Here is a 16,373-nt window from a genome sequence, read left to right on the forward strand (position 1 = left end):
TGCCTGTCATCAGTGTGTCCTTGGATCCATAGACAAGCAGCAGGTTAGCTAGAGAGCTACCACTGGATTTGACAGCTATAGGAAGCCAAAGCGGAGGGCGCCATAAAGGGGCAGCGACGTTACTTGCAACCAGAAAGCAGAGAAAACAGTCACAGAGGTCGAGATGGCTTTCTTGATCAAGAGCATGATTGGGAACCCCCTGTCAGGAATTGGCCTCGGTGGTGGAGGTGACAAAGAAGAGGAGGCCGCCCCCACAGATCCAGCCAAAGCAGCGGGGATGACACGGGAGGAGTATGAAGAGTACCAAAAACAGGTGGTGGAGGAGAAGTAAGTAAACAACCCGGACTGTACGGTCCTTTGTGAATTGATGCCATTGGTCCATGGAAACCTGTGTGGCTGCAGAATCTGACCTTGAAGAGCTGCAATCCACTTTGTCACTGTGTAACTTTCCCTGTCTTGCAACCACACTCCCATCCAACACCAATTCATTTGTATTTTTTTTGTGCATATGTGAGTTTTTGGAGCGATGCATTGATTTTTTTTTTCCTACAATTTCTACATAATAATCCACCGGGACTAGAGGTCATGATGGACCTGGATCAATAATCTCTCATAATCTGTCATCAATTTCTGCATCAAGAGCGGAGATGGGTAACATTCTGTTTAGTGTTTCGTTTTAAAAACAATTCAGTATTCAGTTGAAAACACGGACTTTAATGTTTCCAGTTCTTTTCAATAGCGCAGGTATTTCAGTAATAAAATATCCACAATGTGATTAATATGTGTTTAATCAATCCTGAATTGCATTTTGAAGAAATACTGTAAATTGTGCGATTGTACAAATGTGACTAATCTAAATTTGGCGGAACAGTAGATTTTAAAGCATCAAATTCAGTCGGCTTGTATTACATAACAGGATTAATCCAGCCTCTCTACTCTCATGTTTGGGGAATTAAAATGACAACACCCTCCATTATTGTAGATTTTTTTAGTAACCCTATTCACATATTCACTCAGCCATGACTCCTGATGCAGACAAACCCGTTGTTGGGAAATAAAAGACTTTATATCAGTATCTCTATGATCTGTAAAGTAAAGGCCATTTTAATGAATGTGTAGTTTACAGAAACCTCGGTGCAGCACTCTGTTCAGGTTGTGCCATCTTGCCTTGATTTCAAATCTGCTCGACTCAGTCTGGCCTAATAATCCCATCTTTAATTGGCTGAGGGAAAGTTTACGTGAATACTGAAATGAGATATAGGAATACACAAAGTGCACGGAACCACATTGACTTCAGGATATGGCCTTTGATGAATTAAGCATTTTTAGAGGATGAAAACACTTTTTAATAATAAAATAATCATCCCATATTTTTTTGATGGTGTTAGATTTTGCAGATGTTTATACACCGATGATATTGACTTTATTGTTTCATAGAGGATACAGTCTCAGTATGCATCTTATATTCTGTAGATATAAGGGAGGTTAACCAGTAGTGGCATACATGAAATTCAACATTACCAAGGACCAAATCCTCAGTGACATACAAAACACTTCATAATGCATATCTGGGGAATACTGAAAAAAAAAAGCTAAATAACCCCATAAAAGTGAATATGCCCCAAGATTTGGTAACTATTAAATAAAGGTGGCATCAAGACGAGTCAAGTATAAATATTGCCTTTGTTTAAACTAGAGAATTCACTGAGGGTTGGTCCTTGTTTCGTTGCAGTGTAATGACATTTTAAAGGTACAAAATACTGAATTATACAAGATAAAATAAAAGACTACTAAAATACAATTAATAAACACAGCAAATAAAAAAATAAAACAACATCTGAAGCTGAATGGTTTGTGATCATGTGACCAGGTTTGTGATCGTATTTCAAATTGATCAAGAGTCTTTTCAAACAGTTTCCTTGTTTATTTTTAAGTTGCTTTGTATTTGAAACAGATTACATGCAAAAAACTTCTGTTTTCTCCAAATACAGTTGTAGATGTTGAAATTGTTGATGGAATCGCCCTGAAGCCAAAGCACTTATATACACTAAGGGTAAAAAATACAACTTTACTTAACGTTTATTTTATTGGAACATATTGAGACCATATTGGTTACTCATTTGATTACCTAGCTACTAAGGTTTGTCATATTGGAATATTGCGATGAGCTCTGTGGAATCAGGTTTAAGTTTATTTTCTTTACACTGGATGGAAACACATAAAAGGTAAAACAGAATGAAACACATCAAATCCGGATGTTGAAAACATGTTATGCTGCTCGAACCCGTGACACATTGAAGACAAACATGCAGAGACACAAAATCCCACCTGCAGATATCGTGTTCTCCAGAAAAGAGATTAACAGACATAATATTGTTTTAACATGGGATGTTGTTGTGACCGACAGTAAATGTTGCTGTACTAATATTATTGTTGTGTCTCTTTCAGGATGGAGAGAGATGCAGATTTCTTACACAAGAAGGCAGAGAGGGCCACACTTAGGGTGTGCCTCAGAGACAAATACAGACTGCCAAAGGTAAGGGATTTACATCCATACTGTTGTACTGTTTAAATTATACTTAATAGAGGAACACAAAGGTATAATCTTAAAGTAACACATCGCTTTGACCTACTGATGTATTTGATATTTATAAGCACTTCATTAAAAAAGTGTATTTTAATATGCAGTTTTGTCAACACTTAAAACCTCTAATATAAAGACATATAAGAACATTATTAGACATATTTAAATGATTATTATAACAGTGTTTTCAAAAATAGAACATTTACACACCAGCCTCTGCTCACAGGTGCCCTGAGAGGGATTAAATGTGGCTACGACTGCATTATAGTGTGTTGAAAACACTTAATATATGGTTGTAAACTGCTTTACATGCCAAAAAAGGAGATTTTACAAGTTTACAAGACCCAAGTTGCAGTTTCTGGAGGATTTCTTTAAATATATATATATTGATCAGATGGCCCTTTTCTCCATTTGCTATTAAGGACTGGTAAAAAATATGAGTCAGCTCTTATTAAATGGCCCTTTCCTCCAGTGACTGGCAGAAAGAGCAGCATCTGATGACTGTGCTGAGCGCGAGCGGCAAATAGCTGCTTCACAGTGAAGCAGAGGCTGCCTTTATCTAACAGGAGGACTTGGCAGCTGCAGCCTGGTCGACAGGAGGTGGAGGCCATGCCAGTAGATTAGTGACAAATACATTCAAAGCAGCGTCTCGGAGACGTCAGCCTATGTGTCCCACATTGCACCTGGAGTCTTAACAGGGCCAAATGCCGCTGAGCAGGTGTCCCAGGCTCATTAGGGAGCAACAGGCAGCGTGAAGCGGCTTCAAGGAAGAGCCACAGCTACTTTAGTGATTGTAGCGTGAGCGGCTACATGATTTAAAAGGGAATCTTACAGAGAAATAAGCTGTAATGGAAGGAGCAAATAAGGTATGATGTGATTTTATCTAAGCCTTTTAAAGATAAATATCTAGAACCTTTTAATGATATATATTGATCTGCTGATGCAGCCTTACCTGTAATGAACTGTGTGTTTTTATGGGAAATTCACTTTCTAATACAGGTTTTTATGATAAGATGATTTTCTATTCCCATGAATGCAGCAATGACCTTGGAGGCTTTTCTAACAGCCTCTTGCATCTGTAGTTTTAAACAATGGGTTCATTTCCTTTCACAGTTTGTCTCTTTTAAATTGAAACAACATATTTATGACGGAGACAATGGCAGGGAGCTATGCATATAAATCTAATTATTTTCTGTAAAGGATGTTTGTATTGCATGGCAGTTTGAAAAAGACCAACATACAAAGCCTGTAGGAGTGTCTCTATTAGAGCTGAAATATACATTTAAATGGATTTTCATCTTCACAATAAAGCACCTAAAGGCATATTGTTCTGTTAATTCTTTTATTTTAATCTTTGAAGGGTTGGGAACACACATAATGTGAACTCAAGTGTGATTTAGAAAAACACGGTTGGGGACACACATAATGTGAACTCAAGTGTGATTTAGAAAAACACCTATTTATACATATATATCTCATGTGCAGTGTGAGTAAACAAGAAGATGTTGTCGTCCGTCCGCTGGCATTAGGGTCTCGTGCGACACAGTAGTAGATATCTTTAGACTATCGTTGGGATTCAGAGAGGAAAGGCTAAAGGCAGGTCCCAGATAATCCCACAGATTGAAGTTTAAAGTAGTCACAGTACAGTGCCTATTGCATGACTTTTCCACATATTAAGTGATTAGGTTTAGTTTGTTGGAAAAGGTTTTAAATTGAGCATTTCCATGAGGCCGGAGCACTTAGTGCAGAGAGAGGGAAGTCAAAGGACACAGGGGCATCACAAAAATATGTGAAAAAGGTAGAAAACGCTTAAAATCTTTGTTAGGAATTAACTAAATGTACTTTATTTTAAAGTTGTGGATGTTTTATATTGACTTTTTAGTTTAAATATAGTTTAGCTTTGTGATAAATCCTCTCATAAGCCATGGCTGGCATATGCAGTGTCTGACAGGCCTGAGTGTGGCAGTGGAACCAGAAATGTTTTTGAAAAGCAGGCAGCCTGGCAGAAAGTTAATCCTGTAAAAATCCTTTAAGTCAGCCTCTAGGTTGTTTACCTTTGCAAATAATAATTCAACACTATAAATACATAGTCTCTGTTATAACCAGAGAAAACACACAATGTCCTTCCTACACCTGAAAGCCTCATATTGTGACACCAGACATTGTTTTAACATTAAAATAACACTCAACTAAACAGAAAGACCTTACATAATTTGACTTTTTATAGATATAACTCTTATAAAAATGATTAAGAGAAAAATAGTATAGATGTATACCACAAAGGATAAACAGATTAAAAACTGTTTTGGGACAAATTGTGAACAGGTGTAAAAATAGACATTTCCTTATTTCAAATATCTCTAATGTGATTTATAGTGTAACACCATCTACTGTCATATGTCCATGTCTCTGTGTCCTGACCCATGTTTTCTGGCTGTCCGCAGAGCGAGCAGGACGAGAACATGATCGAGATGGCCGGGGACGACGTGGACGTGCCCGAGGAGCTGCTCAAGATGGTGGACGAGGACGCCACGGAGGAGGAGGGCAAGGACTCCCTCATGGGCCAGATTCAAAACTTGCAGAACATGGACATGGACCAGCTGAAGGAGAAGGCCTCGGCCACCGTCACCGAGCTCAAGACCAAAGCGGAGGAGAAGTGCTCCGTCATGTGAACGGCCTGCGTTTTCACTTTCCTGGAAATTACAGACACGACTTCTGTCAACATGTAGAATCTGTTATAAGCACTCAAAAGGCAAATCATCCGTCTAAAAGGAAAAAACATGTCTGGTCCCCTCAAGGTGATACAGTGCTACTTCTACCAGTCTGCATCTGGGAAAATGGATATATTGTAAAAGTTTCCCAGTTACTTAATAATCAGAAACTATTTAAAATTATGTCCAAGGTGCCCCATGTCTCCCCTGTTTTCTTGGTTAAATAATATGCAAATAATGTGATTTTCCCTGAACGTCCATGCAAAGTATTTCTTTTCACTTCTCTGTCACAGGTCACAGGTCACAGTACATTTCAAAATGTGTGTGATATAATGAGACAGTTTCGTCTGTGTATTTCAACTGTCCTTTTGGTTGTTGGTTATTCTAGTTTTTTTTTTTTGTATGTGGTATTTGAAATAATTACGGTATTTAGATTGATTTTTTTTTGTCTTTCAATATTTAAGAATTACTGTTACTTTCTCTACACAAACACTTCAGCAGTTCAGTGAGCCTGAAACATTTGCAGAGACATTTGCAGATTTGCACAAATCATAATATCAATACACTTATTCCATATATATTTATTCCATACCAGTGAGAGAAATGTACATAAACACTGATGAAATACATGGAGGTACTTAAAACTGAGAAAACAAAATGTCATGTTCAAATAAAGATGTGTATTGGACACATTAAATATGTTTGTTTGTGTCGTGAAGCTTGAAAATCCTCTTCAGAGAGCAATCCCACTGTATTTCTATACTCAGACTAGCCACCAGGGGGAGTTTGGTTTACTATAAACGTGCGCTAATTATAGCGTTTCAATCCTGTTCCACGAGCAGATTACACTCTTCACTGGCACCAGGGTGTGCAACTAGGATTGATCTTTTTCAGCCCTGATTGGACAGTTTCACCTGACCTGTGGACAAAATGCTAATTGCAGCTCAGGCGTTAAAACAGGGTCAGAATAGTTCGTAGTTTCAGTGTCACGTGACAGATTAGAAATTAGTTTGTCCTGAAACTTCATTAGAAAATACTCCAGCGCAAACTTAATTTACATTTACATCTTTTTCAAATGCACAAACTATTTCTGCAGTTTCGAAACTTTATTGCATGTTGACAAATTTGATATTTGAATGCAATTTTTGAAATGCTTTCAAAAAGTGACCATACAACTTCACACAATTTCGACTGGTTCTTCAAATCAAACTAGAAATGCAGTTAAGCGATTTCCTCAAAAACTGAATTTTAGAATTTCTTTATGTATGATTATTATTGGTTAAACTATCAATGATCTTAGTTTTGGAAAATGGCTAATTCCTATGATTATTCACTTTAATGTTGCTGCATGGTGCTTTACGTCTGGATTTCACTAGCAGCCTCTCGAATGCTCAGCCATGTAGAAATTCTGCTGTCCAAACATAAAACGTACGAAGCTGAACCAACTGAGCGATTAAAACCATCTACCTGAATCAAAAGCTTACGCTGTGAATGAAGAAATCAGTCTTAATTTAATTGGGCATTATCCAAACACTTGTTAGGGACGATTAGGCCGAACGAGGGGGGAGGCAAGAAGGAAGGAATCCTCAACATTTAGAGTTTCACATGAAGTCGAAACGACGGCTGTGGATTTGTGAAGTCTGGAGATTACCATCTAATAGGATCAGCACAGCCAAGGTTGTCAGCCTGTGTCCTCTCTCTCTCTCTCTCTCTCTCTCTCTCTCTCTCTCTCTCTCTCTCTCTCTCTCTCTCTCTCTCTCTCCAGATGGGGATATTAGCAGACGAAGCAAAGTCTGAAGGCCCGATATGTCATTCTTCTTTTTATCGGAAACAATGCTTAGCTACCAGCTCGGCAAATTACACGAGTCGATCATATTCATCTTCAAATATAAGAAACAAAAGGACGTAAACAGTCTCATCCACTCCATCACAGTTTCTCGTGGAGTTTCAAGACGCGTAGACAGTTGCTAACATTTATGAAAATATTAAAATGGAGGTAGAACTGACAAAGGGTTTCTAACCCGCGGTAGTAAAAGAAAAAAACGTAAAAATACAAATGATACTTTTAAATTTCCAATTTTGTAGCTAAATGTAATATATAGTCAAATTTGCTAGTTAGCTTTGTAAAAGTACTGCACATATGGTTGAAATTGAGGTATACAAGTAGCCTATAGGTTATGCTAATGTTTGGACTGTTTGATTAACCTGGACCAAAACACTGATAGTTCAACTAAACCAAAAACATATTGAAACATTTGTTTATCATTAAAAGTGTTAACATCACATTTATGTGCAGCTTGAAATTCCATTTGATGGAAATCGATACAAACTTATGTAAAAGGGTCTGGGGGCTGCTTTGCTTGGGCCTGAACCATCCTTGAGTAGAGTATGATAGCAAAAATTGTATTAATAATCCCATTCCGATTGTTATATTATTGTTAAGACCTGTACTTTAAATGTATATACTTTACAAACAGTTAAGTCTATCAACCATAAATCAGCAAAGGTTTGGTATAAAGTCTTATTTTACAGAGCAGTGAAATGAACCATATTTGCCTCTGAAATGCAGATGTATAGAATTGCATATAATGGAGTTGAATCAGAAAATTATACTATGGCACTTGACTGAATGCAGCTTCTCTCTGACACCGGCTAATAATGATATTTGAGACAATATGTTCATGCTTTTAACTTGATGGCTGCAGTTTTGTGGGAGAGCTCTTCCTGGTCCAGGGACCAAGGGGCCTGGACAGAGCTCAGCATCCAGCACCTTCAGAGGTGGTGATAAGTCCAGGCCTGATCACCACTAATGCTCTTGTGTTGGAGCAAATCTGCACCGGGGGTCCCAAATCTTGTGCAGCCCCCCCTCCCTGAATAATGAAGCCTGTTCTGGCAGTCAATGAATGTATAACATCTTTGGGGTAAAAGAATTTGGTTTAGGCTATATAGTGTAACTTGAATGTACCTTTAAAAGAAACATTGAGAAATTTCTGTTGAAATCATAAAATTATACCTTGTATATCTGAATTCTTTATATTAAAGTATCAAGTCTAAAGATAATTTGTTAACATCTGTTTTATTTTGTATCTGTACAAGACATGGTCTGACTTGTCACCCACATGAAGACAAATGAAACTGGATTTATTTACGTATTAAACAAGATATAAAGTGTTAATAGATAAGGTTGAGAGGTGGACAGGGGTGAAGCTATCTCAACACACAGAGGGCAGAGCATGGTCCAGGGGCCCCTCTGATAAGTCATTTAAAATTGTGGTTACAAATTGAATTGTAAAATATTTGATATCCATAAAACACAAAATCTCTCTTATTGAGCCAAGCACTGTTTTCTCTATGGAAACATACATTTTGTCAAACAAAACACTATTTTTTTAGCCTTTTCGCATTTAAAATTAAAGCCATTTTGTCAACAGATTCACACAACTTCGAGGTAAAGGTGATTTCAACAGAAAGAAAAAATACAAGTTCTCATCTGGATTCAGAAATACATTTGGAAACTGAAGGAGAATCAAATTGAGTTTGACTATTTTTACCCCTGATACTTTCAAATCTGTTTTAGAAACCTGCTCATGCATTCGCCACAAATCATCATTACAACACACAAAAAGCAGGAGATGACCAGGGAACAAGTTTTTTTTTCTGCTTAAATAACATTTGCATGCATTGACTCCCAACTTTCTGGAGTTAATTAAGGAGTGCTCAGTTAGCGACCCCCCCTCCCTCCTCTCTCTGGCAAACAAAGGATAAGGTCACCTTCTGTGATTAGGAAAACCTAAATAGTTTTAAGGGTTTTAACCCTTTTGAGTAAAATAATGTAATCCCCTTAAGTAGGATTACTATACTGCTGTCAATCTTTGTTTGCTGTTAAGTGGTTATAGTTATTGTTTGGGCTTTGTTTCCCTGTTGGACTCAACACCTGTAAGAACTGGTTAACATATAGTTTAAGTCTGGTTTAGGAATCATTAGCTTACAGTTTAATTGAATTAAAGAGACTATTAACGTATACTTACATTCAATGTGAGTCAAGAGGTGTGATTATTTTTTTATCTTTAGGTCAATAAGACAAATAATTCTTCAACTAAATTAAATATCAATTCATTTTGGCAACAATATGTTGACGCTTTGATTAAATACTAAGCTGTCATCTTGCAATCCATGTCCTGAGCAGAAATCTTGTAATTATGATTTTGTTGTACCTTAATCTGTTTGCCTATAATCTTCCTCTCTTTTTTTTGACAGACTGACATGACATGACATCTGGAGGAGTGGAAAGATGGTTTTAAGATTTATGTAAGAAGGTTTAGAGGCAGCATCCACCGACTGATGCACTTGAGATTGGGAGGAGTTACGGGAGGCTGCACGGTGCCACGGGCGCACAGTTACCCCTAAATCCAGCGGGGCCAAATCCCACGGGACGTCCTCTCTCCCTCTGACGTGCAGCGGGGGTTGCAGCTTGAGCAGGGGGTCGTGCAAGCAGGCGCTACTTTAAAAGCCCCCTCTGAGGATGCTCCATAACCACATGCGCAAGGCGGCCTCGCTGGTGTGCGTCCTGCGCGCAAGTTCCCCCAACATCCCTCAGACTTTTTATTTGACATCCACAACTTCACCAAACGGGAGAGAACAGAAAGACTTGGACTTTGGATTTGGACCGTGCGTAATTGTCCCCATCTTTTAGACCTCACCGACCAATGTGGCTTCTTGGATCACCTGCCCAAGTCATGATGATGATGGATGAGCGCCTGTCTCCCTCCGCACGCTCGGTTCAGAGCCCCGGGAGCAACCCGTCCACGGTCCACAGCATCGAGGCCATACTGGGATTTAAAGAGGACACCATCTTCCACAAGTCGGCCTCGTACAGCATGGCGGGAAAAGTTCTGGCCAAAGACGCAGAGCGCACCGGGAGCGTCACCGTGACTCCGGGGAAGAAGAGTCTTTACGCAGAAAGTTTTGACAGTAAGTGGATTCAGTTAAATGAAGGACTCGAGACGATTTAAAATGCAGAAATACATATAGACTTTGTAGTTTTTTAAGGTTTAAAATCGTTACATAAAATGGCACCTTCTGTTAGTTTCTCTAGAAAATATTTTTGGCAATCAGGAGTAATTTTTAATTATAAAAAACTAATTGTCTTCAGCAGATTGGAGTGGCAATAAACAATATTAGAGTTTAGATTAAATAAGCAACACTTGGAAAAAAAATAGAGCTGGTTGATTGGCTATTTCCATTTGTCCATAACTTGAACCTTTCTGGATGTTTCCCCCCCCCCCCCCTCACTCTGGTCCGTGTCTCCGCAGCTGTGTGCGCCGCTGAAGCCTCGGTGTGCCCGGACTCACCGGACAGAGACGACGGGAAACTGTCCGATGACGAGAACCCGAAGAAGAAGCACCGTCGGAACCGGACCACGTTCACCACCTTCCAGCTCCACGAGCTGGAGCGAGCCTTCGAGAAGTCCCACTACCCGGACGTGTACAGCCGCGAGGAGCTGGCCATGAAGGTCAACCTGCCGGAGGTCCGAGTGCAGGTATGTCCCAGGAAATACAAAAAACCTTTTGTTCATCACACTTTTATTGGCCTGTTACTGATCATAATAAACTTTATTTATACAGCACCTTCCAAAAGTTACAAGGAGCTAGAGAAGTTACAAATGAAAAACTGAAGGAAACAATTAAAAAGCAATTTTAAGATCACATGATGGCTGTGTAAACATAGTCATTATAATTTTCACCATTGAACAAAACAATATTTTTAATAAATGCCAAAGATCTTTAAAAAAACTAAATCAAAAGTAACATTTTAATAGGTTTCATCTTTCCCTCAAAATTTTGTTTTGGGTTAAAACTATTCAATTTTAAATGAATTAATTAGATTTTTAGGACAATACTCTTACTATGATATTATAAATATATAAAAATCGTCATAATTTTCTGTCTTATATCCCATTAATTACAACTATTTTAATCACTAAAATGGTTTATATCAGTAAAGACATTTTTACTATTTTGACAAATTGGTGTTTCATTAACAGTTTGTTTACATTTAAATGCAGAAAATGATTTCAACATCATATTTTTCTCTTGGTTTGGTTCAGGTAAAAAGAAAATGGGGCTTTTATCACATCATTATTTTTATCATTATTAAAGGAAATTGGAAAAATTACAATTTGAGTCCCCTTCTGGAAATATTTCTGTATGTTTACATGCGATTGTTGATTACAGCATCACAATTTGAAGGAAAGTGTTTAGTTTCAAAGCTTAAATCTTCACTCATACATTTAATAATTTAATCCAGTCTTTTTAAATGTTCACATAGTAGTAAGGTCTCGATCTTGCTATGTTAAGTGCCTTGAGATAATGTCTGATGTGATTTAGGTCTGTTCAAATCAAATTGAATTGAATTGAATTTAAATACTTAAACACAATAATATATTTTACATAATATATTTTAAGCTTACATCCTGTGTTTTTTCTAGCTGTCTCTTCTTTCTTTCTCTCTTCCTCTCTTTGTCTTTTGAGAGACGCTCTGATGGCCAAGCTGCTGCATACAGTTCCCTCCACAGGAATAAACAAAGTTATCATGATTTGAAGTGCATTGAAAATAAAAAAATCCTCCTCTTTCTTTCAGGTGTGGTTCCAAAACCGACGGGCAAAGTGGCGTCGGCAGGAGAAGCTGGAGGTGAGCTCCATCAAGCTCCAGGACACCTCCTCCTCTCTGCTCTGCCTGAGCCGCTCCCCCACCGGCTCCCTGGGCTCCGGCCTGCAGCTGGACCCCTGGCTCTCCAGCCCGATCACCACCTCCACCTCCCTGCAGTCCCTCCCGGGCTTCATCGGTGGCTCGCAGGGCCTTTCGGGCACTTACAACCCTTCTCCTCCTCCTTCTGTGCCCTCTTCCCTGCCGGCCTCCTTCCTCACCTGCCAGGGCCTGGGACATGGCCCGCACCTGCCCCACATCGGCTCTATGTGCCCCCCACCCCCGGCGTACCAGTGCTCTGCTGATCCAAGGAACTCCAGTATAGCCTCACTGAGGATGAAGGCGAAGGAACACATTCAGAGTATTGGGAAGACGTGGTGATGCTGAGTGGAGCTCAGAAATAGACATGAAGGACCAGAATACATCTGTTCCATCTTTTGGAAACGTGACTTTATCCTCCTGCTGAGGGGGTTGCAGTATTAGACATTTGAAAAAGTGACAAGTGCAGTTTGACTTCTAGGATTAGACACATCCTAACCTGACCTTCTGCAAAGGTTTGACACTAACTGTACATTTACTGTGAAAATATGGAACTACTGATGAATCAGAGTTTTCTGTTTTGGGTTTTTCTTCTCCTTTATCTTCTCTGCAAACTGTTTTTAAAGTTTTTTACGTTCATTCAGAACACGTTCATTCTTACCCCGTGTCATGTCACCAATAGAACAAATAGAGATTCCATTTCTAGCCACCAGTATGTATTTATTCTACTGCTGTGAATGGAGCCCTCCTCATTTCCCTCTACTTGGTTTTGGACTCACGTTCTCAGTTTTCACCATGAAAGATTTATCGGATGTGAACATTTTCTTTATACAATAAACTGTGTGTAAAAGCAACAAAGAAAATAATGACTAATCAAGTTGTCCCCGAACATTATTCACATTTGAGAGGTTTGAAATATGTAGCAGAGGAGCATTTATGAGCCGGAGTGATCCACCGATCTCACATGTCAGTAAAGATGTGTAGAGCATCATGGACCACACTGGAGATTTAAGGAAACAGTGGATGGAAACTCAGCAGACAACATGGGAAATTCTAAATACAGCACCCCCTAGTGGTGGAAAGACTGTCAGGCTGGAGGAAAAACATTTTCCAAAAACAGCTATTTTTACTTTAACTGCAAATCCAGTGACACGGGAGGGTTTGTTGTTGTATTGGGCTTAAATTTGTTTAAAAAAAAAAAATCTTACTCAAAAGAATTTGCAATTGCTTTCAAAATCCCTTCAATGATGTATTCAGATTTTATTTGTTTTCATCATTAAACTGCAGAAACTCAGCACACATCAAAATGGGAAATTCTGAATATAGCACCCTCTAGTGGTGGATGATAATCAGGCTGGTGAGAAAAAGGATTTTGTATATTAAATGAAAAACTAGTGACACAGTTGATGATTTTGGCTGTGATTGTTTTTTTTTAAAATGATTATGTTTTTTACCTAAAATACTTTGCAAAGGCTGTGAAAATCCCTTCAGCTTTGGCATTATGGGCTCAAGTAGGCCCACTATGCCTTCTGTAAATACAGTTTTGGATTTAAAAAAAGAATCATCTGAATTGTTATATTATAAAGCTGCAAAGCCACTTAACATTAAACATTGAAGTAAAGCAGCGTATCCTTGCAGCATGGAGGGAATGTGTGTTTAACTCCCAGACTTCCTCTCTCTGAGTTCGTCAACCCACTTATTTCATCCTCATTAGCTCCTGTAAACCGTCTCCCATTCGCTCCTGGGATTACACTCGTAATGAGTGATGGGGCGAAAGTGGCTTGTACTTCTATTGTTGGTCGATCATCCGTGAAAAATGAGGGAAGGGAACAGAAGAGAGGGAAAAAAAACTGTCCCTTGGCTTTAAGAGAAAGATGTGTGTAGCCAAATTGTTTCAATTAGCATGTCCTATTGTCTGTAAGCCCCGAGGGCTAATAACAGTCGCCATCATCATCCATCCTACTGTCCTAAATGGGACTCTTCTTCCCTCCGATGAGAGGAAAGTAGCATAAAAGTTAATTGAATTGACAATAATCATCTTCTCATGATCGCTTCTTATTTGTAATTATGATCATGTCAACCCTTCATACTTTATCCTACTGGTAACATGTAACGTCAAAACTACAGATGCTCTTGTGCCATCTAGTGGTCCATCCCACTTATTGCACTCCTGGAGTGAACAGGAATATTACTTTTAGATGATCATATTTGATAAATATAAGAAATTACTTTTTTTTTGTGCAAAGCATGATGAGACGTAAACAATGCAGTTATCACAACGTTAAATTTATTCTGGTTTTTTTTGGCTTATGTGACATATAGTTTTCAGGCCAGTCTGCCCGTCAAACTGCTGCATGATTTAGAAATTTGAAATCACTGATTAAAATAAACTTCCAGTTTCAAACATTTTTTCACAGCAGAAAAAAAAACCTGTGAGTGTGGATATGTGATTACAGTGTTTAGCAGGTGATGGTGACTGCTTCTCAAACAGAATCCGTCTCGCCCTCAGGTGGAGTCGTTGCCTCGCAGTTTCAAAGCCAGAAGAAACAGGTCTGACAGCTGTGATGAAATGGAGAAAAACACAAATTATTATCTTATTTCAAAACCACTTAAAGGAGGTAAAATCCAAAGTCTGACCTCTCTGAGATATTTGTCTCTGTCCTCTTCTCTCCAGCCTCTGTGCAGTCGGAGCCGCCTGTCTGCGGTCTGGGGCCTCATCTGGTTTTGGTTCTTCTGCTGTATCAGAGCCTCCATCAGGGGCTCGAATCGGTCCAGCTCTGTTTCTGAGGGTGGGAGCTGGTCACTGTTGGGATTCGTCCCCTGCACGTCAGCAGGCAGGCTCTCGATGCTCTTCTTACCCATCAAGTGACCTGGAAGGTTGGATAGAGATGCATGAAGATTGATCTGTATATATTCTGATTGAACTACATGTAGGCTAACCAGAATTATCTAACATAGTATGCGTCCATAAGTGATCAGTCATCTGTAATCACACTGCAATAGTAAAAGTATAGTAATAGAGACTCTAATTCCACCACATATTAAGGCTGGATGTTTGGGAAACTAATGCAGTGACTTCAGTGATGTTTCACATGAAACAGCTTTCCTGTCCAAAGGGGACACTTTTCTTAATTTAACTGAATAAAACCCAATTCGTTGGAGGTAAGAGATTTCCATTTAAACCATGCAAATGAAGTTTATTTTCAATTTGAATTAAATCAATATGTCTTACTTCAATGAAATCAATGTCTTATTTCATTTAAATCAATTTTTGTTAAATCAATAACCTGTAATTCAGTTACATCATATATCTTATTCCTTTTAAAATCAAGATGTCTTATTTTAGTTAAATCAATAACTCTTAATTCAGTTAAATCAATATTTCTTATTCTAGTCATTGAATCCATAACTTGTTCCAATTAAATTAAGAAGTCCTCTCCCAGTTAAATACATATGTATAATTCCAATTAAATGTATGTCTAATTTCAATTAAATCAATACATCTTATTTCAATTAAATCAATTAATCTAATTCATGTTAAGTCAACATTTCCTCTTGCAGTTAACTCAGTGTACCTCCTGTGAAGTAATAGGTTGTTGTTCTTACCTACTGCCCAGTGGTTGCCTCTTGGGTACATCTTCCCCACCACAGCAGCCGGACTCTCTGAGCATTGCACCACGCAGTTGGGTAAAGTCGCCAGAATCAGAAGTGGCCACAGTCTGCAGGTCCATGAGTAACACCAGCACACTCCGCCCATTGTTCCCAGAGATCAGACCTATAAACTACACGTATATGGATCCTCAGCCGCGGTCAATCAGCTCGATGCAACTTCAGCAAACCTCCACCATAGTCGACTTATTGTTTTTTTTTTAATTGTGTGAGGCGGTGGCGCAGAGAGAGAAGGAGCAGAGGAAGAGCAGAGGAAGAGGAGAGGGGGAGTCGGTCCGAGCTGCGGACTTGTTGAAGTTACACTCCCGGAGCCTGAGACAGAGAAGCCCTAATGACGAAAGTTCAGAGCCCCCCTCCTCATCCAGATCCAGCTGCACGTCAGCAGCTGCTTTTTAAAAAAGTGCTGTCAGGACGAGAGGGAACGTGAAGGAGACTGATGGTCATCATCCATCAGCCTGTAATTATCACACCACTGCTCTTTGCTCTTGTTTGTCCAGAGCTGGTCAGCGTCACGTCACCGTGATGGACGGCTCTTTGTGTGTAATTGCTTCCGTTTCATCTGTCACAACAAGGATGTGCACGTGGAGGAGGAAGCTGCACGATAACCAGTGACGACAGAAGAACTCAGATGATTTACGTAAAAAATACTAATCTTTAAACTATTT

At 39.0% G+C, this 16,373-nt stretch overlaps 3 protein-coding genes across 3 annotated transcripts; 2 read left to right on the plus strand and 1 right to left on the minus strand.

The window, feature by feature from the left end:
* cplx4a (complexin 4a) lies at positions 1–5,987 on the plus strand. Its single transcript, XM_034602367.1, has 3 exons — positions 1–327; positions 2,449–2,536; positions 5,029–5,987. Exons 1-3 carry the CDS (start codon positions 164–166, stop codon positions 5,254–5,256), a joined length of 480 nt encoding a protein of 159 aa, XP_034458258.1. The 5' UTR covers positions 1–163; the 3' UTR covers positions 5,257–5,987.
* Positions 5,988–9,829: 3,842 nt separating this feature from the next.
* rx3 (retinal homeobox gene 3) lies at positions 9,830–13,178 on the plus strand. Its single transcript, XM_034602081.1, has 3 exons — positions 9,830–10,266; positions 10,608–10,834; positions 11,935–13,178. Exons 1-3 carry the CDS (start codon positions 10,002–10,004, stop codon positions 12,379–12,381), a joined length of 939 nt encoding a protein of 312 aa, XP_034457972.1. The 5' UTR covers positions 9,830–10,001; the 3' UTR covers positions 12,382–13,178.
* Positions 13,179–14,343: 1,165 nt separating this feature from the next.
* Positions 14,344–16,216, minus strand: grp (gastrin-releasing peptide). Its single transcript, XM_034602082.1, has 3 exons — positions 15,646–16,216; positions 14,677–14,909; positions 14,344–14,598 (listed from the first exon to the last, which is right to left on the minus strand). The coding sequence occupies exons 1-3, from the start codon at positions 15,794–15,796 to the stop codon at positions 14,545–14,547; spliced, it is 438 nt and encodes a 145-aa protein (XP_034457973.1). The 5' UTR covers positions 15,797–16,216; the 3' UTR covers positions 14,344–14,544.
* Positions 16,217–16,373: the final 157 nt, after the last annotated feature.

This window comes from Hippoglossus hippoglossus, chromosome 12 (assembly GCF_009819705.1).
Source record: "Hippoglossus hippoglossus isolate fHipHip1 chromosome 12, fHipHip1.pri, whole genome shotgun sequence".
NCBI classification, from domain to species: Eukaryota; Metazoa; Chordata; class Actinopteri; order Pleuronectiformes; family Pleuronectidae; genus Hippoglossus; species Hippoglossus hippoglossus.

Excerpts from the sequence above, each read along its gene's own strand:
- rx3 (XM_034602081.1), top strand. The coding sequence starts at position 10,002 with ATGTGGCTTCTTGGATCACCTGCCCAAGTCATGATGATGATGGATGAG. Across the intron at positions 10,267-10,607 it reads TTACGCAGAAAGTTTTGACA|CTGTGTGCGCCGCTGAAGCC; the intron begins GTAAGTGGATTC and ends GTGTCTCCGCAG. Across the intron at positions 10,835-11,934 it reads TGCCGGAGGTCCGAGTGCAG|GTGTGGTTCCAAAACCGACG; the intron begins GTATGTCCCAGG and ends TCTTTCTTTCAG.
- grp (XM_034602082.1), bottom strand. The coding sequence starts at position 15,796 with ATGGGCGGAGTGTGCTGGTGTTACTCATGGACCTGCAGACTGTGGCCA. Across the intron at positions 14,910-15,645 it reads AGGCAACCACTGGGCAGTAG|GTCACTTGATGGGTAAGAAG; the intron begins GTAAGAACAACA and ends CCAACCTTCCAG. Across the intron at positions 14,599-14,676 it reads GAGACAAATATCTCAGAGAG|CTGTCAGACCTGTTTCTTCT; the intron begins GTCAGACTTTGG and ends ATTTCATCACAG.
- cplx4a (XM_034602367.1), top strand. The coding sequence starts at position 164 with ATGGCTTTCTTGATCAAGAGCATGATTGGGAACCCCCTGTCAGGAATT. Across the intron at positions 328-2,448 it reads AAACAGGTGGTGGAGGAGAA|GATGGAGAGAGATGCAGATT; the intron begins GTAAGTAAACAA and ends TGTCTCTTTCAG. Across the intron at positions 2,537-5,028 it reads ACAAATACAGACTGCCAAAG|AGCGAGCAGGACGAGAACAT; the intron begins GTAAGGGATTTA and ends GGCTGTCCGCAG.